The 24,417-nt window shown below is 33.8% G+C and overlaps 2 protein-coding genes across 13 annotated transcripts; both read right to left on the reverse strand.

Annotated features, from left to right (window-relative positions):
* Positions 1-1,666: 1,666 nt before the first annotated feature.
* Positions 1,667-16,876, reverse strand: LOC117914321 (cullin-1). Of its 4 annotated transcripts, XR_004651258.1 has the most exons (21): positions 16,720-16,876; positions 16,182-16,358; positions 15,989-16,088; positions 6,373-6,558; positions 6,134-6,181; positions 5,846-6,049; positions 5,680-5,757; positions 5,460-5,549; positions 5,270-5,350; positions 5,067-5,129; positions 4,429-4,464; positions 4,263-4,349; positions 4,030-4,179; positions 3,887-3,942; positions 3,660-3,780; positions 3,390-3,551; positions 3,120-3,263; positions 2,809-3,027; positions 2,484-2,651; positions 2,181-2,387; positions 1,667-2,089 (listed from the first exon to the last, which is right to left on the reverse strand). XR_004651258.1 is itself a non-coding variant. In XM_034829608.1 (20 exons), exons 2-20 carry the CDS (start codon positions 16,319-16,321, stop codon positions 2,286-2,288), a joined length of 2,226 nt encoding a protein of 741 aa, XP_034685499.1. In that variant the 5' UTR covers positions 16,322-16,358; positions 16,720-16,876; the 3' UTR covers positions 1,667-2,285. The 4 variants fall into 4 exon arrangements, 3 of the variants coding, with proteins under 3 accessions (XP_034685499.1, XP_034685497.1, XP_034685498.1); XM_034829608.1 differs by having other exon boundaries at positions 1,667-2,387; positions 5,460-5,540; XM_034829606.1 differs by having other exon boundaries at positions 1,667-2,387.
* A 3,821-nt stretch (positions 16,877-20,697) lies between these two features.
* Positions 20,698-24,133, reverse strand: LOC117914010 (cullin-1-like). Of its 9 annotated transcripts, none has more exons than XR_004651201.1 (6): positions 23,776-24,133; positions 22,766-23,376; positions 22,605-22,652; positions 21,675-21,878; positions 21,501-21,576; positions 20,698-21,129 (listed from the first exon to the last, which is right to left on the reverse strand). XR_004651201.1 is itself a non-coding variant. In XM_034829158.1 (6 exons), exons 1-4 carry the CDS (start codon positions 23,870-23,872, stop codon positions 21,699-21,701), a joined length of 504 nt encoding a protein of 167 aa, XP_034685049.1. In that variant the 5' UTR covers positions 23,873-24,133; the 3' UTR covers positions 20,698-21,129; positions 21,501-21,576; positions 21,675-21,698. The 9 variants fall into 9 exon arrangements, 1 of the variants encoding a protein (XP_034685049.1); XR_004651204.1 differs by having other exon boundaries at positions 21,675-21,892; XM_034829158.1 differs by having other exon boundaries at positions 21,675-21,908; positions 22,766-22,914.
* Between the last annotated feature and the right edge of the window lie 284 nt (positions 24,134-24,417).

Below are 24,417 nucleotides of genomic sequence, written 5' to 3' on the forward strand. Positions count from 1 at the left end.
CGTCTCTTCAATAAGGCGCGTCTTTTGTGGTGGGTGATGTGGCATGTACACGTTTTTGGGAAGATTTCCGATGTGGGGATCAATTATTGTGTTCACAATTTCCAAGTCTTTATAGAGTTGTCATAGTTAAAATTCTTCTCATCTTAGTTATTTGTAGCAGCTATTTATTTTCTTGGAACCTTGATTTTCATTGTAACCTTATAAACTTGGATAATGAAGACCTTGGAAGACTCATGTCCACTCTTATTGGTTACTAGTGTGTGCTTGTCTCCATCCAATCCCATATGCAAGAGCTTGGTCCTCAGGGTTATTTTTTGTGAAGTCTTTCCTCTAACCATGTCTACTTTAGCAGACCAAGTTTCTTTTTCCATAGTTAAATTTTTGTGGAAATCTAGAAGGCTACCTAAAGCTAAGGACTTTGCTTGAACATGCTATGGTTAATAAAATATTACAAAACCTTTAATCCTGATTAGTGCATCATGTGCATGGAGAAGGGAGAAGGGAGAAACAGTTGGTTATCTTTTTTCGACTTAATCCGATGGCTTTTTAGACTATGACACAAGCTATTCAAACAAGCTAGTTCGGATCGAGTTACATACATGAATGTACGTAACATAATGACCATCTCATATAGAGGTTTAGGGAGCTCCATTAAAGGCAAAGTCCTTTCGTAAATTGTTTGTCTTGCATTATTTTGGATTGTGTAGCATGAAAAAAACACTAGAAATTTTTAGGATAAGTGGAGAACATCATAGACTCTTTGAGACCTAATTCACTTCTATTCCTCTTTCTAGACCTCTTGTACCAATGCCTTTAAAGATATTCCACTCAATGTTGTTCATTCAACTCCACTCGACATATGAAACAAAAGGATTTCAATAGCAAGGGGAGGAGCTTTGTCTAGGTTTCTTTTGATTGGAGATGCTTATATTGTATATTCTATTGTGACACTAAATTGATGTATAGGTCTCCTTGCATAAAAGATGAGCTCAATCATACATTTTTTTTTTTATGAGTTTTTGTAATTGGGAGGATTCCTCGTCCTTCTCATGTACTTCTATCCATATTTAATACTTATTCCTTTTCCAATAGAAAATAAAATGTATTAAACTATTAAACCCGAGTAAGTGATAAAAATGCATCCCAAAATCCCTCAGATACAAACCATTATCATGAAACTGACAGTCAGAAATTCATCCATTTAGAACACAATGTTCAAAGAATTTGTTTTTTTGATAGGCAAATAAGAGCATGTATATTAATAAATATATAAAGGGTGTCAAACTAAAGTGGCGAATACAGTATACCAGAAGTATTCAAAGAAAATGGAGCTGCTGCCAAAAATGATACAAGGAAAAACTCACAATTTGCCAGATCATGAAATCCTGAACTGAACCTGTCCTAAGGGGCCAACAGAGTTTTGAAATGCTATGAGAAACAAAATGAATCATCCAAAAAAAATTTGATAGGTAAAATAAAAGAGTATATATAAAAAGGAGGCATCAAGAGCATCCCAAAGTATACAGAAAGTAAACGATAGTTGCCAAAAGGCAGAACCAAGAAAAAAAAAGGGGCTACAAAAACAACACCTACCCTCACTAAGAACCTAACCAATCAATAAAGCTGATTAAAGACAAAGGACCATCTTCTAATGAATCATCCAAAATGCCAAGCAAAACACAATGAAATCATTTCAAATGGGTGGGGCATACAGAGTATTTCCCAAGACTACAAAAGCACAAGTATTCATTGAACACTTCGTCACCTCACTAAACAAACTAAGAGTGTTCTTTTTATAGATAATTATAGACAAATGGATAAAACGGAGTCATAAGGTTGCATTCAAAATAAGGCTATCTGCCTGGGATTTTCCGAAAATGACAAACGAAATGCAACTTGATAGTGAAATCAAACTACATTTTTAGCAGGGCAAAGAAATAATTTAAGACACAAGCATCAACCGAGTCATCAGAGAGGTTTGCAGTAACGAACATGGAAAGGCTCCTGCCTGTTACCATTGGTGCACTGGAATGCAATAGGAAATCAACTACACTTCTCTCCATGGGTGATCTGAAACGTTGGTCCATACCTGGCTTCGGAAGGAAAAAATTTACAAGAATTCTCGGCTCCAGGTTCTAAGCAATCATCAAAAGAGGCAGTCATCTAGAAGCAAGACTTACAGTGCATTTGCACTCCACTTCCACCACAGGCTGATTCCTCCTCTTTGTGCTATTGGCAGCAGCAATACCTTCACCCACTTCATTTGGATTATTAAAAAGGTTGAATCATGCCAAGTATCTGAATGTGTTCGGATTATCCTTGTCCCTTTCCAGATAGTCCCTAGTGATCAGGTCTTCAATCCGCTTCTTGATTGCTTTGAAATCAGGCTGGGGATTCAAATTTCAATCCACACTAATGAATTAAAACAAAGGAAATAAACAGATAGCAGATCGTATAAGACCAGATAAAGATACTATAGATACCTTGAACATGCGGCCTAACTGTTCGACACATTCCATAACCAACTGTTGGTGACCCAAAACTTTCCGACTCTTCATGATGCGCACAATTGATGCATCAATGGCATACCGCCTGTCCTTATCAACATCTTCAATCACTTTCTTCTTCTCATCCACAGGAGGAAGAGGAATCTGCAGGGAACATGGTAACATTTCATCCTTCTCATAAAATCAGTCTAGGTAAAGGAGATTATTATCTATCAGGGACAGAAAAAGCAGCAGCAGAAGAAACAAGCAGAGATTAATATAAGATATATCAAGATCAATGAAACGGAAAGAATCTCAGCACCTTGATCCTCCTCATTTTGTCCGTAAACTTGGAGTTGAACTCAAAGTAATCAGTTGGAGAGATTGTTTTGGTGTTTGGTTCTTTATTTAAGATCTTATACTTTGCACAGGACAAGGAATGGAGCAGTCTAACAACATCATCATCAGTCAAGTTTAGCTGCGTCATGATTTCTGAATAGCTCAATCTATCGGAGGCATTGAATAGCAGCAAGGCAGAAGCCTATAGAAAAGAAACAATAAAAGCTCAACCCTCTGGGTTGACAATTCATAAACCCCTTCACAGACTAGAAATAAGTTCTATGAAGAACTTACCTGATAGGTTGTCACAATCAACTCCATAGTTTTTGGTTCAAATTTTCCATTGATATTACAAGTACCCAATGAGTATATCCATGTAAGTTTTCTGTGCTTGGTTTTTGTTTGATAGAATTCCCTAAAAACTTCAACACACTTAACCTAAAGCAAAGTAATTGAAAAGAAAAAAAATATTAGCAGCTTCTATAACATACTTAACCTTACAAATGGTATATAAGCAGAATAAATTCTAATTATAATTGTGTCTATACAGATCTATGAGTATACCATCTCTGCAGGAAGGTTGAGATCAAAAGACTTATAACTTGGCCAGAAGCCCGTAGTAAGCACAGTAACAGTCAAGTCAATCCCAGGATTAGCATTTGGATTATTGCTCAGATACTCCTCAAAGTGGGTTTGATTTTCCCTTGCCAATGTCAAATCTGTAACCTGGTAGAAAACACAGCAAATAAGGGGAAAAAGGGAGCTCCATGAGGATCTGATTATAAAGACATATAGGAATTCCAATACACATGGGATTCATATAGAGCCACTGACCATCCCCTCCATCTTGGAGGTGAACTGACCACCACATTGCTGCTTCAGCTTAGTCAAAATACTTCTCTCATGGTCATCATTAGCACTCTTGTCAAAAAGAAGTCGCCGAGCAAGCTTTTTCCTGCCAGCAATCATGAAAAATAAAGCAAAACTATATGGATAAAACAAGTCCTATTTCGGTAAATTGATAGAAAATAAAGCAATTATCCGAAAATGAGAGAAGTTACCTATAGAACTCAGCAAATAGATCTTTATCACTAATATAAGCAAGCAGCTTTACTACCTGCAGATGGATTTAAAAATCCAATCACAAAGTTTAACATCATGCCAATTGAAGGTAAATTGAATACTACAAACAGAGCACACATACCTTCTCAAGTGTTTCCTCAATGGCCTCATCGCTCAGTTTCTCACTCCCACCTTTCTTAAGAATATTATCACAAAAAGTGGCTAGTAGTTCAGCACTCGAGCTTCCAGCAACACCCTTGTTGCAGAAGACCTCAAAAGCCTCCTTGAGTGCCTATAGAGGAAAGCACAAAACATTCTAGTTCAGGGATACAAAGATGAGATCATAGTGAATATGCAGCCATTGTTAATACCAACCTTGTGAAAAAGTGTGTGGTTATTAAAACAATCATTCACATATGCCAGATACTTGTCATGGAGCTCAATTACTTTTCTAACAAAAACCTGAAAACCAGACAATTAAGTCAGTTTCAACACTTGAAAACTATGCATTCGGATCTCAAGTTCAAAAGTAATAAGTTACCTGTTCTTGCAAGCCGACCACATCCCTTTTATCTGCCTGTGAAATTATATTTATTACCATCAGAATCATCAGTAAAATAAGATATTCACAAATATATCAATGCATGTATGTATACCAGGGAATTATATCCATTCTAAGAAACTTCATCTTTAGTCTCAATGCCAGGAGAAATTATACGTCAATACCACAAACAATGACTACATATGGGCTAAATAAGTTTATTAATCATTCAAAGAGAATCATTTTGATCAGGTTAATCAGTAATTTGTGTTTATGTCCTTGGAGAACTATTATGGAGGAAGAGAGTCACTTTCAATCATTAAGCGAAGTATCAGAATTATTGCTGCTAGATTAAGGGCAAAGGCAAGAGTATATGCAACCATGGTGATTCTTGAATTATTTGGATGAGTTACTTGGCATGAAATAGGATTCCTTTTTAACGCTCTTACAAAGATGATATATTCTGTGACAATCAGGGTTCTATACGTACTGCAAAATAGGATTACTACAGAATGGGAAGAAAAGAATGTATCTGTGCATATTGAACTCTTATATCTCATATGTATGAATTTCACATCCTCAGAGACCAAGTTGAATGATCATGACTAGAGAAAAAAGAAAAATTAAAAGATACAAACCTTCTTGTTGCTTGCTGCATCTTCAGCTTGTTTAACCAAGGCTGTACCTTCGGCAGTAACATGCTGCATTATGGAAAACAAGAGAGTACTATATGATAAGAAAATCAAGGAAAAAAAACAAAGAAGAAGAAAAGATACAACACAAATGGCTCCCTTTTATCCAATTAAATGAAAAGGGCCCAGAAAAGTTCAAGGTCACAAACCTGCTTAAATATATTAGACACAGGCTCCAAACCGCGTGGTATTTTAGAAAAGAGCCTGTACATCCTTGATAAATCATCCACCTAAAGCAGCAGGAAACACAAGAGCTGAGAAACTTCAATCAATGGTAAACTAACAAAAACCAAAGCAGCAAAATATTTGAATGGTAATATATGGAAGAGTAGCACAAACCTTGTCATCTCTAAGCAACGCATGGCACCCAGAGTGCTCCTTCTCAAGCAGTTGGTTTGCAAATACCGACAGCAACTCATTCTGGACTTTCTAAATAAGGAAAAATAAAAACACAACATGAACAACTTTAAACTCAGACCTAAGACTGCAAAAAGAACTCAGTCCCTCGGACTAAGCACCCACAAAATATTTTATTTCTCTGAGAAGAGCAAGAACAAACCTCAAGTAGCTTTGGTTCACTACTAGAATGTAGATAATGAGAAACCCTATCTTTCTCTCGTTTCAAACACTCCTCAGCCTGGAGTTCCCAATAACATGCATTAAAGATCAGCTAGGAACAAATAATCTGGATATCAATCCAATAAACAAGATATTTGAAGGTTTACTTTTAACATATAATCTGGACATGAATCTTCCAGGATCCAGTTTGAAGCCTTTCGAGAATAATATGCAGCAGTATCTTTGAGCATGGCTGCTTCAAAATCATTTTCATATTGCTCCATTTGCCCCATTCCAATTTCAACAAATATATCTAAAACATTCTTCAATAAAGCTCGGTCAATCTGCTCTCCCTCGCGCTCTTGATCAATCTGATTCAATAAAGCTTAGTTACTTGACCTCATTTAGGAACTCAGGAGAAGTGCTGTATGGTTGGAGCAATAACACAAACATACCAGAGAAATCACGGCATCCCTGACTTTACTATATAACTCTTGGTAGACCTGTTACCAGAATAGAAATGCCAGTGATGTTTCAGTTCATATAAGGCCAAAAGTGGTTGTGGAAAAAAACAATAACATAGCATTTTTCTCCAAGCAACCACAGTTGTTAAAAATGCAAAGAAAGAGAGTTTCTTTATAACAAATATAGGAAATAAGATGGCATGACAGAAAAGGATACAGTCAAGACATACCAGATCACGGAAGCAAGTGAGCCCAACCTCGTTAAGTGCAGGAAGTGACCTCCGAGCAATAAAATATCTATCAAGATAATGGAAGAAACGAGAAAGCCATCTAACCATAACTTTATGATTTGACCACCTTTTCACAAGTTCTCTCAACATGAACTCATCATGCTTCTCTCTTAAAGAGGGCAATACCTAGACAAAAAAACAGAAAAAGAAAAAGAAAAAAAAAAGGAAAAAAAAAACACAAGTCAATTAACTCTGAGAAGGAAGCAAATGATAAAAGTGCAGAGGATTCTAAAGAATCAATTGATACAAAGAGTTCATTACAATCAAAATTATTAACATTTAAAATAGCTCATAATAAAAATGTTGAGCTGGACACACGATAAGATCAAAACATATAGCAATTAGAGGTACAACTGTCGGTTGCAATATTAGTACCACAAACTTGGAAAGCATTAGAAGAACATTAAGAAAATCCAAGGTAAAAATTGAGCTTTAGGAATTTGTTATAAATGCAATATTTTCAGTCAGTATAGATTATTTTGGAATATTTTTAGCTTCTCTTTTATATAATCCTGTTTATTTATCTTTGCAAATTTTGGATTTAATTAGAAATGGAATTGCTGATAAAAGTTGTATATATCTATATAATAAAAAGAGATAAAAAAAATAAAATAAAATATAAAAATATAAAAATATAAAACCTGCATCTTCAAGTGACAATAGGATGTATTCACTAATCTAAAATTTCTTCAAGTACAAAAGACTAATCTAATAATAAATCATCACAAATATCTAAAAACATCAACTTTAGATATTTGTACCCTGTCAACATAAGGAACCATAGCATATATGTTTGGAATAGATTCCATTTTGATAGTTTTGAAAAAGCACCATCTAGTTGAAAGGTTCTACACATCTGCCAATTCAAGGGGAAACGCCTTCCCATCATATAGTTAGATATTTTCAATATGACTATGAAGGTGATTCCCATCATCTCATAAAAAAGGTCAACGGTAATGTTCTAATGCAACAATACTGGTGCTGCTAGCAAGGTTATGGGGATTGTAAATGGCAATATGGTGGAGGTTTCAGCACAAGAACCACTGCCTTTTAATATAGAAGTAAAAGAATTTAACAAAGTTCCATGTATTTAAAAATTTATAACACATCAGTCAAGCACTAATCCTGTTTCCTGTCTCTCTAACATTAACTGTTAAATAAGTTTCTGCTCTATGTTCTTTATCTTCTTCACTCATCTTCGCTACAATCCAAACATTTCTCTTTTTCTTTTTTTTGCTTATCCCTTCTAAAAATGATAGCTCATCCTCAATCAACTTTGGGGAAAGTACCTTGTTTTATAGGCAAATAATTGCCTAACAAAAAAAGGAACACCAAAAAGAGAAAAGAAAAAGCATCAATCACTTTGGCAAGACTCTCAAAGATCCATAAAATCTAACAAAGTCAAAATAACATTTTCCAGAGATCCTCAGCACTAAAAAAAGGAACGAATAAAAGACTGATCAAAGTGATACCTTCGAATGTAAAAATAATTTTACTCCTGCCCAATGGTTGAAAACAAGCCCAACAGGGTTCTCCTACACTTCATTTCTTCCCCTCAAAATTCCCAAGCCACCCAATAAAACCTTTCATACCAACCAAGAGAACACCTAAGCAAGGCCCACATAACAACAACAACTGTCATAAGCTCCTAGCTTTACCATAAAGGATTAGAATATGGTTGGTGGATTCTCCATTGCTCTTACAGAACAATACCAGTTAAGCTAACAGCCAACCTCTTCTCCTAAGTTGGTCCATTGTCCAAATACAATGTTTTAAAAGGCCAAAGGCAGTCTTGAGGTGTTTTCCCCAAATGAGGTGCAACATAAGCCTTGAGGTGGACTAAGGCATAAGCCTCGACTTTTATAATAATAAAAAGAAAAAAATCTTAAAAATCAGAAAAATACTAATAAAATCACATAAAAATTAAATAATAAGAAAACCATACAATATATAATAATCAAATTAATTGTATGTCATCTTCAATAGCTTCTAATTTAGTTTTTTGTGTCTCTTCTAAAATCTAACTCTCACATGCATTTATCAAATAATCTTCAAACTACCATCACTATCATAAGTAGGATCCTCTAATGAATCACAATTATATCCAATTGCTCTATTATCCACTCCATCAAAGTTAATGTCAATCCATTTTTCTTCTTTATCCATTAATTAAAGTGATTTTTTTATCCTTTATCCATCAATAATAAGATAATAATAACGGATTCAGAAATTGATCTCCTTCAGAGATTAATGTCATCTCTTAGTTCTGTGTTTTTCTCTCCTTCTTCATCAGATTCAAGAGCGTGGTCTTTGTCTTTGTCTTCGTCGGGATTGTTTTCAATGAAATCTTTTTTCTTGGCCTTGTCAAAAGTCTCAAATCCTATATTGTTCCTTCCGGCCAAGTTCTTATGGAGTTCAAAAGTCCCTTCAAAGGTTAAGGCCCTCGCTTGGTTAGTAGCACATGGGAAGGTAAACACCAATGACAAGTTGCAATTGAGAAGACCCTACAAAGCCCTCTGTCCTCAATGGTGCATTCTTTGCAAATGAAATGGAGAGTCGACTGACCACCTTTTTCTTCATTGTCCCGTTACAATTGGACTCTGGCACAGGTTGTTCAATCTAGTAGGGTTGGTTTGGGTCCCTCCAAGGAGTCTAGAGGACATGTTGGTTATTACTTTTAAAGGCTTGGGGAACTCATTAAGAGGCAAGACACTTTGGCAAATTGCTTGGCTTACTTTGATTTGGATGGTGTGGCAAAAGAGAAACAATAGGATCTTTGAGGATAAAGGGAGAACGGAAGAGATGGTATGGGATTTGATTCGGTTTTATTCTTCTCTATAGGCTTCTTGTACTGAAGCATTTAGAGGAGTTCCTCTAAATGTTTTACAACTCAATTGGATTGTGGTTTGCGTTTCAAAAGTTTGAAGATTGATGGGGTTTCTATTTGTTTTTAGAGTTCTATTGTTGGGAATTTTCTCCTTTGTTCAATTTGTGTAGGAAGGACCTCTCATCCTTCCCTTGGTTTTTTCTCTTTCTTTTGTTTCTTTTGTTTCTTTTATCTCTCCTGTATCTATTCTTATATTAATATATTCTTCTTCGTTTCTGATATAAAAAAATAATAATAAGATAATAATTATATATAAGCTAGATCACTACAGTGACTAACGATTCTTTTATTTTTTCATCCTAATCTCTTTCTTTCATTTCCATTTAAAAGGTTAATTGGTAGTCAACTAAGCCCTTATTTTTTTAAAGGTTTAACCCTAATCTTGGATGCAAAACAATACTTATAAATCTATACCAAAACCCTATAAAGCACAAGTCACTGCAACAAAAAAATAAAGGCTTAAACCTCTAAATAAATGTATATAAAAAACCGATGAAGGCCCTAAACCCATTAAAACCTTTTGAATACTTGAGGCTTAAGCCTCAATAGCCTCAAGGCTATGACCCACAATCATGTGAGGCTTAAACCTCAATTACCCTCTATTAAGGCTATAGCCACAATAGCCTTTTAAAACATTGTCCAAATCATTTACCAAGAAGCCTCCCATGCAAAAAAGCCACTTCCATGGAAGCCCATGAACCCTAACCTTCTTTGAGGAAAGGCTGAAAGGGAATGGGAAGAAAGAGAACAAAAAGCAAACAATTACAAAAAATTTTTTAAATGACCAAGAAATTTGTTGGCACATAAAAAGGAAAATCCAATTCATTAGGTAGTGTTTTCCCACCAGATTAGACTATCCAAGTCCAAGTTTGAAATACTAGGAACCACAAATGTGTTTGTTAAACAAATTTTTTCAAGTACTGAAAAAAGGGGTTGGACCACCAGTGAATGCAATGTATTCAGGGCTTTCCTACAAGGACAAAGTGCCAACACAAAGAAAAAGGGAAGGAAAACTATAAAACCACAGGACATGTGTCAAAGGAAATCTAGCATTGAATTCCCCTCCCTTACTGATATTCAAACACCCAATAAGAAAGAAAACTTGGAAAAAAGATGCCACAATTTGGAAATGGGACCATAGGGGATTCTTCACCTTATTATGGGAGTCTTGCTGAAAGTCGTGCCTTGTATTCTTATTCAATGAGGTAATAAAATAAAAGTTAGGGTTGATGGCTTGTAATCTCTTGGGTGTTTTGTGGGCCTCTTGTTTCAATCTCATGTAGCTTTTGGGAAGGCTAGCTTAGAGGGGCCCCAAGTACCGCACAATCGTGAAAAATTACAACGGAAAATCATGCTTATGACACATTCCATGGGAAGATCTTGGGGAAAGGGGAAAAAAATGCATCTTGTGAGCTGGTCAAACGTGTGCAAGGGTAAGAAGTATGAAGGGTTGGGAATGAGAAGGCTATAGGTCCTTAATCTAGCCTTACTAGGCAAATGGATGTGAAGGTTTTCTCTTGAGAATGAGACCATGTGGAGGAAGATCATCCTTGAAATTTTTGGGAGTTAGAGGGAGAGAGGAAAAGAGGGTAGTGCACTTGAGAAGTGAGGGAGTCTTTTGGTATGAGCTCAAAAAAGGATGGGAGGCATTAGTCTCATATTAGCTATCCGAATCAAAATTGGTAGATAGACAAAATTTTTGTGGGCCATGGCTGAGGGAGGATTGGTTAAAAGACATTTTCCCTAAGCTCTTTAGACTAGCTTCTAACAAGACTGCTACCATTGCAGATTTACGGCAAGGGGAGGGAGCAGAGGCCATTAGATATTGCAACGAAGGCTCTTCTGAAATTGGGAGTTGGAGGATGTGGCCTAATTTATGGATCTTATTTACTCTACAAGAGTACAAGAAAGAGAGGACACTTTATTTTGGAGGGAGGATAAGAGGGGCAGTTTTAGCGCAAAGTTGTTCTACAACTCATTATGTGCTAAAACTAAAGTAGTATTCCTAGCCAAAGAGATTTAAGGATCTTGAGCTCCCCTTAGATTGTGTTTTTTTGCATGGGAAGCAATTTGGGGGGAGATTTTAATGGTAGATATTTTCATGAAGAGGGGGTGGATGATGGTCAACAGATAGTCTTTGTAAACACAATGAAAAATCACTTGATCATGTCTTAATTCACTATGAAAAGACAAGAATGCTACAAGCACTTCCCTTAGCAATCTTTGGCCTAAAAATGGGAATGAGTGTCTAACTTCAATGAGAAATCTCCTCCTAGAGTGGAAATTTAAGGTGCCAGATAAGAAGAAAATAATTTTTTGTCGTATGGCTCCTCTTTGTTTGTTTTGGTGTATATGGAGAGCGCAACAAAGGGATTTTCAATGTATAACTCTCACATTAAAGGTTGAAGGAGTTCTTAAACCCCTATTGTAGTGGTCTCACACTTTGATGGAAGGTTGAAGGAGTTCTTAACACTCACAGAAAAGATTTTTTTGTCGTATGGCTGCTCTTTGTTTGTTTTGCTGTATATGGAGAGCGCAACAAAAGGATTTTCAATGTATAACTCCCATATTAAAGGTTGAAGGAGTTCTTAAATCCCTATTGTAGTGGTCTCACACTTTGATGGAAATGGAGAGTTAATTATTGATGGATTGCTTAGATAGTCTAACTTGTGAATAGTGTGGTTTTTTGTAAGTTGTTTTGGTATATGTCTTTTGGTGTTTGTTGTAATATTGCGTATACTACCTGCATAAAAAAAGAGGTAAACTGGCTTATGGGACTAAAGTAGAGGATTCAAAAATTTGAATCCTCAAAGGTACACTACCTAGAACCTATTTTTCTCAAATCTCATTCTAGGTTTACTCATTATCTTCTATTTTTTCATACTACCTCAAGACAAACCAAATGTCTTCAAAAAGTAAAATGATTTTATCATATATGAAAAGGAGAAGTCTAGGTAATGCACTACTCTATAAAAATCTCCTGAGTTAGCATGGTTCTTTTGTGGGGGAAGAAGCAGAAAAAAGCTTGGCGGATTGCTCATTTGTATGTGTTTTGGATGTTACGGAAGGTAAGATATAGGAAGTCATTCAATTTATCAAAAAAAAGATATAGGAAGTCATTCAAAAATGCAGAATAGACAGATCAATTGATGAGATCTTCCTTCTTGTGTATCCTTTTGGATTGTGCTATAATGTACATAAATGACAATTCTATGTTAATGATAGGCTTTGTGGATTGGTTGAGTTTGAAGTCAAGAGAGGAAGGTTGTTTATATATATATATATATATATATATACCTTGTTGCATGTACACACAAAAAAAAAAAAGAGAAAAAGGGAGAAAGAGAGGACGAGTATAAAAAAAAAAAGGAAAAAGAAAAAAGAAAGAAAAAAAAAAGAAGGAAAGGCCAAAGGCACTCAAATATAAGCAATGTATGGAAAAGGTCAAATAAAAACAGCTAGGGGACGATACAGTATAGCAGTTCATTTTTGTTCGTGCTGCGTGTTCCTGTTGGACTGCACATGCGGTAGCTGTAGGAAGTACAGTATAGTTCCAAAGTGATTTCATTCACCAATTCAGGCTCAAGTCCTTGCTTTACATCAGTGGACCTACAGAGATGATGTCGTAGGAAGAAGGGAATATTGCAGGGATGGAGAACAATAACACAACTACAGTTTGGATTCTGAAAGAGGTTAGCCATAAGTTCTTTCAAGTTGATTGTCTAACGAGTTCCAGAAATGTCTCCAAGTGAGTAAACAACTCTACAAACAAATAATTGGAAAATGGAAAAGTTTGTGGGAGTTATACATTTCATCACCACTTTGTGGAAATTTGTTAGTATGATGTGTTAGGTACCTATAACTCACCAGTGAAATAGTGTCTCTCAAGTGCAGAGATGAGAAAAACAAACAAAATCCACAACAAAGAATCTATTTGAGATACTATTGATCCTTTCCCAAAGTAAAATCCTCTAGATATAATACGCTGAACTGGTGATCAGCATCTCAATATCTTCAAAAATTATATCATTCTGCTTTTCAAAGACTCCAAAAGAATGTATGCAAAAGCGCACTCCAAACCCTCCTCACCCTCTTTCCTAGAAAAAGATCCTCAGCAAGCTACAGATACCAGGTTCTGAGTCTCTTGGTAACTTAGAAGATGTTATCAAAAGAAAACAATCCATGTGATTTGCCTATGCAATCTGACTAGAAATACAATTTCCAATTTCTTATATAACTAAGGTAACTTATCCAATAGGCTGTGATGATCATTCATTACCACCATCCATGAATCTACAACCATTCAAAACTTAACATCAACTATGAAACATCATCCAGTGGGAAAAGTTTAGAAAGGAGTTACAACTCTTTGTAAGCCATACCCACCTAACCCAACCTACCACCACAAATAAATCAATTAAAGAAAACCTCCATAAAGTTGAACCTGCCAAAAGATCTCTAAATTTCTTGTTTGATACATGGAATGACTTTACAAAAAAAATGACAAGAATAAAGCAATGCAAGCCCCTTGAGGTGTAGTTCAATGGTAGTGCAGTCTATCATTGAACCGCATGTCCTGATTCAAGCTTCCCTGGTAGTTGAGTAGTCTAAGGTAGAAGAGAGGGTGTATCACTCAGGTTTGGCTCCAAGCAGTTGGGATAAATACCTTCTTGTCGGGTTGAATTTCCCATTATAGAAAAAATAGAATAAAATCAATGCAAAGCCTCAAAACAGTAATCATTAATATCTCTAAGGGATATCTATATGAATACACCACCTATCCTCAATAACACATTGATAAAAAATAAATAGATATAAAAAGGAATAAAATAAAAAACCTATTCAATAAATTCCCCTTTAGACCATCTCAATCACATGAAATTAGACAATGGGCATAACCTACTTTGAATTTCTTGTTGTTTTGTTGCTTTACTAAGATGTCGATTCTCACAAACATGACACACTTGTCTCATATGGTAATCCTAAGTTTAAGTTATCAAAAAAATATGCTAATCATTTTAATGATATCATAAATACCAATGATTCACAAGTGAAAACACAGTAAATAATAATATCGAACTATTAAAATTTACAAATGATTCCAAAAGTTGAAGGGATAGTAGGGAAATTGTTTTTTAAAACAGTTTGCCCATACTTTAAAACATAGAATATTTTTCTAATTTAAAAGACATATTTAACAAATTATTGATAAAGAATAATTGGAGATATAGAAAATACTTTGAGAACTTTTGCATTGTATGGAAGTGTATAATACCATCACAAATAATAAATTGATAAAGTTGTTTTTCATATTTGAGGTATTAAACAAAATTTTGTTCTTGAAACCAATTAAAAACAGCTTTTAAAAATTGTTATTAATTTTTTAAAAATTGAACCAATATATAAGTAAGATAATGTATTAATAAATGTTGAAAGCGCACAAGAGTACATAAGACATTTACAAAGAGCACTAGACATAAAATAAAAAATTAAAAAAAAAAAAAAAGGAAAGAGGGAACACAAAAAAATACTCCCTCATCAATATGTGTATATCCACTGCCTATATACACCCTAACCCACAGAGAGAAATTGTTAAGGAAAACATTTTTTAACCTTTGATCTAACAATTCCTGACATTCAAGAAATCTCCTATTTCTTTCATTCCAAATCTTCCAGAAAATACAAGGAGAAGCAGCTCTCCAAACCTTAATCCACCTTCTATCTACAAAAGAGTCATGCCACCCTAGGAGAGTTTCCCTAATCAACTCAGATAAAACCCACTAAATACCAAAAATGGAGAACACCAGCTGCCATAAAATTCTCGCCTTGTCACAATGAAGAAGGATATGATCAATGGACTCCAAATCCTCTTTACACAATGAAGGAGGATATGATCAATGAACCAATATTATTAAGCTATCAATTTTTCTAAAAACTTAAGTTGTTAGGATTTGAATTCATAATGTGTATATCTTGCTTTAACAAAGCCTAAGTCTAAATACACCAAGATGATCTTACGAAGGGAAGGTTTGATACTTAATTTCTCACTTAAAAAATATCAAAACATTTTTATTTCAAAGCAATAAGCATGGAAATCCTTCATGTGGCGATGGAGGACAATCTATCCCACAACTCCAATCTAAAGCCTTCCCTCCAAGCCAATAAGATCTAAATTACAAATAAAATTATTGTTTTTTATAGGGAAAGCAAAGGTGTATATACATACATACGTAAGTGTGCGTGTGTGTGTCTATATATATATATAAGGAAACGCTAAAAGAGCACCCCAATGTACACAAGAAGTATACAACAGTCGCCAACAAATAAAATAAAATTATTGTTATACCACCCAAAGACAAAATGATTGGCCTTAATGGAAGAAGACCCCTTCAGCAGCTTTCCAGAGGAATAGAAATCAGACTAAATAAATCACAGTTGTCCTGACTGAAAATGAACACCAACATTAACAGCAATTCCTACATCTCAAACACCCATTTCAATTAACCGACTCTACCTTCCTAGGTGATACTAGATAGCATAACAGTAGTAGAATCTTGCTCCCAGTTACATCAAACAGTGTCGTTGTTGAGAGTACTACATTTCAAATTCATGTGATGACAACAAATTGAATATACACAAAAAAGATAAGATGGATGAAATGTATTTTACCGTCGTAGTAATGTACTCTTCAAAAGATTCCCGATATTTGTCATAAAGCTGTTGGGAGTAGTCATGAGGGGGCTTTTGAGTACACATGTTATAGATGGTACTGTATGCAAAATTAAGGAAAATAACTACATTATCAGAGACTATTAACAATCAATAAGAATAAACATAGATAAACAACCAACAAAAAGGATACGTATACAGCATCATGTAGTCCTCCGAGCTAAACTGCGGCTCAGGTAATCCTTCTAGAATGTTCTTCAATTTGGTGATCCCCTTCTGCATAAACTCCCATCCTTGCTCCAAATCAATGGTCTTCCGCTCATTCATCGTCATATCGCCAAACCCCAATTATCGGTTCCAGAATCAAAATCTGCAATTCGCAACTTCAAATCATTAAACCCACCGCAATGGCAAACCCAAAATTAATCTCTGCACGACAAAAACCCTATTAGAATTTCATCCAGAGAAGCTAAAATCATCATAAACCCAAGAAGCCGGAGGAAAGAAACTCAGAAAAGTCATCCCACCCCCAAAACCCCAAAAAGATCCCAAGTTTTCCCATTTCCCCATGATTCACCGCAAACTCAAAACCCCGAAACTCCCCCTATCACCCGAATCGACGCTCCCCATCGGCCACCGACTTAAATCATCACGAAACCGACATCGACAAAAACCAAAATCACCGAAAACCCCTAAAAATAAACCAAGAATAAGAACAAGAAGATCGAAACCTGATTTTGGTGGAGGAGAAAAACCCTAATAAAGGAGCGTAGAATTGGAAACCCTAGAAATTGAGGTGAGGAAGAAGAAACTCCGACAGAGCATTGATGAAAAAAGTTGATGCCCGAAAGGGCGAGTTGGGTGAGATGTGGTCTGTCCCTCTCTTCTGATTTCGACTCCTTGTATTATGCTTTTATTTCACAAGTAGCCTCATATTTCACTTATTTATATAACTTCCCTCCTTATTTGTGGTTCTAAATCTTTTTCCATCCAATTCAAATATTTTAAGTAATTAGTTTTAATGTTGTTTGTTATTTGAAATGGTATTTCATTTTTTTTCCATTTTATTTATTTATTTGTTTGCTTGGAGGCTTTGGAGTGGCTATCCAAACATCCCCTTTCTCCACTTGTATTATTTAAATATTTAAAAAAAAAAAAATTTGTCGGGACAGCAATAAATTTCATGAAATCATGGTCCCATCATGCTAAAATATACTTAATATATTAACCATTTTATGTATTATTTTAGGTTTCTATTCCATGGCTTGTCAATCATCTTTAAAGTGAAAACTGAAAGGGAAAGCTTTGCACATTAACACAACGAAATCCATGAGATGATTTATTGGATCTCTCATTTTATTTTAGGTATGCAATTTTGAGAATATAAATCTAAGAAGAACTTCAGTATGCAAAGTACGAGGAGTCAACGACATTCTAACTAATCCCTCGACAATTCAACTAATCAACCGTCAAACTAGAACTCTAACATTGCGTCGTCCACCCTTTCATAAAATCCACGCAAACCTTCAACCTTAACTCATATTTGCCTTTAACGAAGCCTTAAAATGATTTACGAGGTCTCTCATTTTGTCATAAGTTTGAAATTTCAGAAATGTAAATCCAAAAATAACTTCAGTATGCAAAACATGTAGAGTCAACGACATTCCAAGTAATCCCTTAATAATTCAACTAACTAACTATCAAACTATAACTCTAATATTGTGTCATCCACCCTTCATAAAATCCACGTGAGCCTTCAACTTGTCGAACCATAACTTTAACCCACTTTTTCCTTTAAAAAAACCTTAAGATGATTTATGAGATCTCTTATTATATGTTAAGTCTAAAATTCCAATAAGATCTCTTATTATATGTGAAGTTAACGCCATTCCAACTAATCCCTTGACAATTCAATTAACCAACCGTCAAACTATAACTATAATGTTATGTTTTTCGCCATTTCATTACACGAGCCTTCAACTTATCAAATTATAACTTCTAATGCACTATAGTGTTTAACAAAGTTAACTAATTATGTCATTCCTCGATGACTCATTTTCTTCAAAAGAAACAAAGTTGGTTTTAAACACATAGGAGAATGTCCTCTCGCTAAGCATACCCATAATTTTTTTTTATCGCACATCAATAACTCATTCACATCAAAACTCTCATTTAATAATGAAAATGATCGTTTCGTCATTTCAAATGTTATTACACCTATTGCAATATTTAGTCATTACACCGAAAAGATACTTTTAATTCTCTTTCCTCCATGGCTAAGTAACTTATTACCATTATTTTTTTTCTTTAGTGTTATTCTTATAGACGACCCAAAGTGTAGGAGTATTCAAAGATGTCAAGCCCCTTTTGCTAATTACACTATTTATAATACTTTTTTTGAACTATTTTAGGATTACAAATACAAGGAATGTATAATAGGCTTCATTGGATCGTGGTACCATTGCGCACTACATTTGAAAGTTTTGTTCCATGATGAGTCCTCCATATTTATTATGAACGAAAAGTCAATGGAGACATTTTGTAGAAATCTTTTACAATGATACCTTTTTGTATGATTTGACTTTTTATTAAATTTGGATTTTGAATAATGAGTTGGAGTTAATATTATTTAATTGGTTGATTTTAGTTGGGTTATTTTAATATATATATATATATATATATATATATATATATATATATATATATATATATATATTAAAGTCTATTTTACGGTCATTTTAGAAATCACTTTTAATTTTAAAAAATATTTTTTAAAAAAAAATTTAAAAAAATTTTTAAAATTTTGAAAAATCAATTATATCATTTTTTGGATAAATTTTTGATAGGTAGATTATTCAAAAATACTTCTAAAAAAAATACTTTTATTAAAAATATTTCAAATAAAAACTCGCAATCATATTATTGTCTTTTTTTTTTCCTTTCAAAAATCATCGTAATTTATCTTATAAATCTAATTTCGGAATAAAATATAGGACTCTTATTTTCAAACTCATATTTGGAAATTATTTTAAAAAGTTTGAGGAAGAAATAGATAATATATATAAAAAAGAAAAAGTTAGAAAACTTTGTAAAATTATTATTTTTATTTGGTTGTCCATGAAAACATAAAAGTAGAAAGAAAAAAAAAATACAAGTTTGAAACCATTTTTTAGAACAATTTTCATTTATTCAAAATAAAAAGTACAAAAAATACATTTGACAACCAAAAACTTGTTTTTTGTTTTTAAGAAGAAAAAATAAGTTGTTTTCAAAAAACATATTTTAGTTGTTTTCTATTGTTTTCACTTATTTTAGGAGAATTATTTAAAAAAATAATTATACAAATATATAGAATGATTAAAAATAAAATACTATATATAAAAATTATTTTTAAAATATATTTAAAAATATTAAAAACATGTTATCAGACTTTTGTTTTACAAAAACCATTTTCCAAGATTGTTTTTAAAAAATAGTTACCAAGACCCTCAATTATTGAGGAATTGATTTTCCTCCAACTTTTTACACCTTTTTCCTTAAATTGATAGAATGAAAACTTTAAGGCTATGTTTGGTTCCCGGAAAATACAAAGGAAAGAAAAAAAATGCTAAGGAAAATGATTTTCTCATGTTTGGTTGTCCTATGAAAAATATCAAAGAAAATCAAATATAATTAAAATTAATTAAAAACTTATGTATTTTTAAATTATTTAATCTTTATATTGATGAGTTAAAATAAATGAAATGAGTTTGAAGTAACAAAAAAAATAATTTATTAGCTTTTAATCTATTTTTTTATTTTCCTTCACTTTTTCTTTCCTTCCACTTTTCCTTTGTATTTTCTTTCCCTCGCATTTTCCCTCAAATTTTCCGGAACCAAACATAGCCTAAGTATTCCCTCTTTTCCTTTTTTTTTTTTTTTATAATAATTTTTTCATGACATCCAAATGCAAAAAAAAAAAAAAAAAAAAAGGAACCTCTTAATAGTTTTTACTCTTTCCTTATACTTTTTAATGACCAAATTACCCTTAGTCTTATTTTGAAAATAAGAAAATAATATCCAAAGCTATTACAAAAAAGTTATTTTGGGATTAAAACGCCCTATGTGGAAATAAGTGTAAATAAGAACTCCAAGCTTAGTTCACTTAATTATCACTCACTATCGATAATAATATCTACTAATTTTTTTTAAAACTTTTCTAAGAATATGATTTAATTTTCAATAAATGATTTGATTTTAAAATCATTCAAAATAAAAATGATGTACTCAAAAGTTGTGGGAGTCACAGGGGCAGCTTTGAGCTAGCTTAGTTGTATATTCATTTACCATATATAGAATAGTTCATATATTATTATTTTTTGTAAAAATAGAAGATATTAGAAAATATTTCTATAAATATTATAAATTATGAGGATAAAATGTTATTGGATTGAGACACATGATGAAAAAGGGAGCTCATAATTCAAGTTATACATAAATAAAAGGAAAACCAGGGATGTTTTACGATTAAATAATTGCATCTTTATGTTCAAGGGAAATATACTTAACCACTGTTAATTTGAAATTTCGTCAAATCTACCTTTAAATTGCTATATATTTTTTATAGCTAAATTTGTGTGTAATTTTATTTTTTCTTTATGATTTCATACCACAAAAAGGCTTGAAACTTCTACTGGCACAAAATTATCATATTAAAAAATGCTTTCATATGACACAAGTATAAAAATCATCAACAAAATAAATTTTTGGCTAAAAAGAGTCTATTCCATGTTTTCAAAGGGTGAAAGTCATTTTTTTCCAAGACACACCAACTCAATGGATTATGTATGTCTTTTGGAATAAAGATGCAATCAATATTTTCTTGCTAAATTGATATAGACTTTTAGCAACAACATGGTGAAAGCATTGTATTTTATGATCAAAGAACCCTTGTTTGCTGGTATCATCCATTTCAACATCTCCAATAGTACAACAGCAGCAGTTGCAGGCTAGCAGCTATGATATCCCACATCCAAGAAGAAGAAGGGAAATTTTGATGAGGCTTGTATGATACCTACCTGTTGGGGTGGAGTTTTGCCATCACCCACCTTCTTTTCTTGCAGTTCAGTAGCATGTGCAGAGAGCAACTCATATTCCACAGCCTGTCATGAGGCATAGAATTTAGAACGGGGAAAAAGGCAAAAGGTTATATGGTTCCAGTTAATTGATCGAAAAAATGATAAGTATATGAACATGTTTAAGCAGGGGGGTGTTTTGAAACCCACATTAAAACAAGACAAATAAGGTTCCATGTCCACAGATTTTGACACAAATTTGCCATTCAGAGTGAAGCCAACATCTGAAATGGTTGTGGAAACAATAAGGTTGTTCTATGGCAGCAAACAGAACATTAATCAAAGAAAGGGATTGTGAATAAATTGTACGAGAACAGAATGGAATGATTTTGTTTTCATGTGGTTCCAAACGATACCCAGTTATATTTCCAAAAGGGATTTCTAGATAAGTTAAAAACCTGCAACAATTTCTTGTGGCTTCTTCTTGGCAAGTAGTAAGAAACTGTCTCTTTCGTGTTTCAAGCATCCATGGGCCTGAATTCCCATCAAGGAAAACTAAAAATCATCAGTCTCTGCACATAACAGTCATAAATTTAGCTTAACTAAGGAAAGGAAGTTCTACTGAGGATGACCTTGAGCATGTAATTCTCATAGGACTAGCTTGTAATCCAGTTTGAGGTTTTCTGGGAATGGAATGCAGTGGCCTCTTCAAGCATGGCTTGTTCAAAGTCTTTCTCATAAAATTCCACAGACCCCATTCCCATCTCCATGTATAAGTCTATAACATTCTTCACTAGGGCTTGATCAATCTGCTCACCCTCCCACTCCCGATCAATCTGGAAGATCGCATCTCCAACATGATCAAACTGTAATTAGCAAGAGAACAATCACAGGACAAGCAAGGATAACTCCAATCACAATAACCTTAGGTCAAAGGTTAGCATTTAGCTCAATCCTTATTATCTGCTTTGTTATAGAAGAAATCCAAGCCAAGTTCAGTATGTCTTATGGAGGTGGTTTTTTTCCTCGTGGGGAAATCACTAAGTTAGAAACCATAAGAAGGTATTGTCTAGCAGGACAGATGAAAGCAAATAAGCACTCCAAGAGAACCGAATGAACGAAGATTACATATAAAAATGGAGGAAATTTTGAGCAAATCACAAGGATCTGATGATTTTACAGAAATGTGGTACTTGAAAACTGATAGGTATCTAATGGAGAATTATTATTGAATTTCAAGAATTTCAAGAAACAAGAGTCCCAACTGGTCCTCAGATAGCTATTCGAGAGGCTATCACTCTCCTACCAGATCCACAATATTTCCCCCTCTTTTCCTATTTAAACCATCCCCCAGCCCGTATCCAACTGTGACCTAACCTACACTAAAGCTGTTACAACTAACTGCCAGGTGGCAGTATATTCCTCTTCCCTTTTCTATTATACACATAACGTATAGGAGGCCTATCAAAAACCTCAAATAGTTTAAATACTGAGAAAAACAAAAACACTACTTTCATGGTCAATATGAGCCTGAATGTACTCCAAATGAGACATGGTCTTACCATAGAAAAAATGGCATTCCTCACTTTATCATTCACCTCGCTGAACACCTGAAATTAAAGTTTGACATGAAAGAACATATGCAGAAGAGAAGTCACTAACAGACCAACTTTTAGAACAAATCGGTATGGCTATGTGACAAAATTAGAGTTCCATCACCAACCAGTTCATAGAAGCAGCTGAAGCTAGTTTCTTTGAGTGAAGGAAGCCTCCTCAAGACAGTGAGGTATCTATCAAGATAATGAAAGAATCTCCCAAGCGATTGTGGTTTGACCACCTTCTTGCTAGTTCTTGTAACATAAAGCTCATCTTCTTTTCGCCGCAAAGATGGCAACACAGAAAAGAACAACACAAATTTTAAAGGTTTGTCTGGGAATATTTTCAATAAAACAGTTTTTGAAAACAGTCTTAAACAATTAACTGTTCTTAAAACAATATAACAAAAATAACTGAAAATGCCTAAAATTTATCCTAAAAAACAACCTATTTTGATATCAAATTATCAAAAAACCATTTTCTATCAAGTTTGACAAAGGTGAAGTTAAGTCTTGTGGTCCTTGTGACTGTTGAGAGAATATACTAAACAATATGGGTATAGAAACTTCAAAAATCCGGTAACCTTGGAGTTGATGTACTCTTCAAAAACCTTCTTATATTGTTCATATAATTGCTGACTTACATGGAGGTTGCTGGGGAAACAGATGTTGTAAACAGCTCTACCCAGCTGACTTAAGGCTACACAAGTCCATATCACAACCACAACAGATAACAAAGCTGAATTGAATAATCAGGAAAAATGCAAATAAATCCATTGCAGTTAAGCTATTCTTATTCAGCTAGGCATAATATAAAAATTCAGAGCAATCCCATTAGAGCCAGGTAAAAAGAGAGAAAAAAAAAAAGGAAAACAAATAAATAAATAAATAAAAAGAAGGAAAAAATTAGAAGGATTCAATCTTGATTTTATTATCCTCTACTTTTCCTTTCTTGGTAAACAATCAGAGCCCTAGCCAACCAGGCAGGGAAAATAGATTCTAAGCTAATCCAAACGATTATAACAGAAGCTAGAGAAACCCATTACAGAAATCATTCAAATAGACATAAAACAGTGCAAATTAAAGGATCAAAGCAAAATTTAGAGAAACCCCATTGCAGGAAAGATGAAGAGGATACGTGTAATAACGCATGTAGTCCTCAGAAGTGATGTTCTGGTCATTAGTCCCTTCCACAAGGCCAATAACCCTGTCAATCCCCTCTTGAACTGCATCATTTGCCATCATATGCCCACTTCCTCAACTGAACTTTTTGAATTTCCCCTGAAGAACCAGCAAAATATCACTGGCAGTAGAAATTTCTTGAGCCACTTCTTTCCCAGAGTTGCTGGGTTCTTCCTCTTTTTCTTCGCTGAATTTTCTCGGCAACTCTTGGGAAATTGCTTTGTTTCTGCAACACTGCTGAACTTTCTTGGTCATGGTGCTGACTACGAGTGATAAGGCTGTGATTGTTCCAAGAGCAGTCCAATCCTACCAGTTCGGAAACGTTTAGCAATGACCCTCTCGTGCATCTTTTTCTCTTGGTAAAAGATGGTAAATGAATTAAATTAATTTAGTTGAATTTTAAATTAACTTAAAATTTATTATAATTCATCAAATTAATAAATTTATTCTCATTAATGTTAACTAATATTTATTGATTTTGATTTATATTTATTTTTATTAGTTTTAAACAATATATTTATTTTTTAAACTTTCATATTAAAACTACGATAAATAAATAACATAACTACAAATAAGTGCATAACCTCCAAAGAAGCAA

Source organism: Vitis riparia, chromosome 5 (assembly GCF_004353265.1).
Source record: "Vitis riparia cultivar Riparia Gloire de Montpellier isolate 1030 chromosome 5, EGFV_Vit.rip_1.0, whole genome shotgun sequence".
Classification (NCBI taxonomy): Eukaryota; Viridiplantae; Streptophyta; class Magnoliopsida; order Vitales; family Vitaceae; genus Vitis; species Vitis riparia.

Bases quoted from the DNA above. Each gene is read 5' to 3' on its own strand.
- LOC117914321 (XM_034829606.1), bottom strand. From the start codon at position 16,321: ATGACGATGAATGAGCGGAAGACCATTGATTTGGAGCAAGGATGGGAG. The intron at 5,758-5,845 runs GTAAACCTTCAA...TGGGAACTCCAG, and splicing joins GTCCAGATTATATGTTAAAA to GCTGAGGAGTGTTTGAAACG. The intron at 4,180-4,262 runs GTTGGTATTAAC...TTTCCTCTATAG, and splicing joins ACCACACACTTTTTCACAAG to GCACTCAAGGAGGCTTTTGA.
- LOC117914010 (XM_034829158.1), bottom strand. From the start codon at position 23,872: ATGATGCAGTTCAAGAGGGGATTGACAGGGTTATTGGCCTTGTGGAAG. The intron at 22,653-22,765 runs GTTGGTGATGGA...CTTTAATTTCAG, and splicing joins TCAGCTGCTTCTATGAACTG to GTGTTCAGCGAGGTGAATGA. The intron at 21,909-22,604 runs GTAAGACCATGT...TGCTAATTACAG, and splicing joins GGAATGCCATTTTTTCTATG to TTTGATCATGTTGGAGATGC.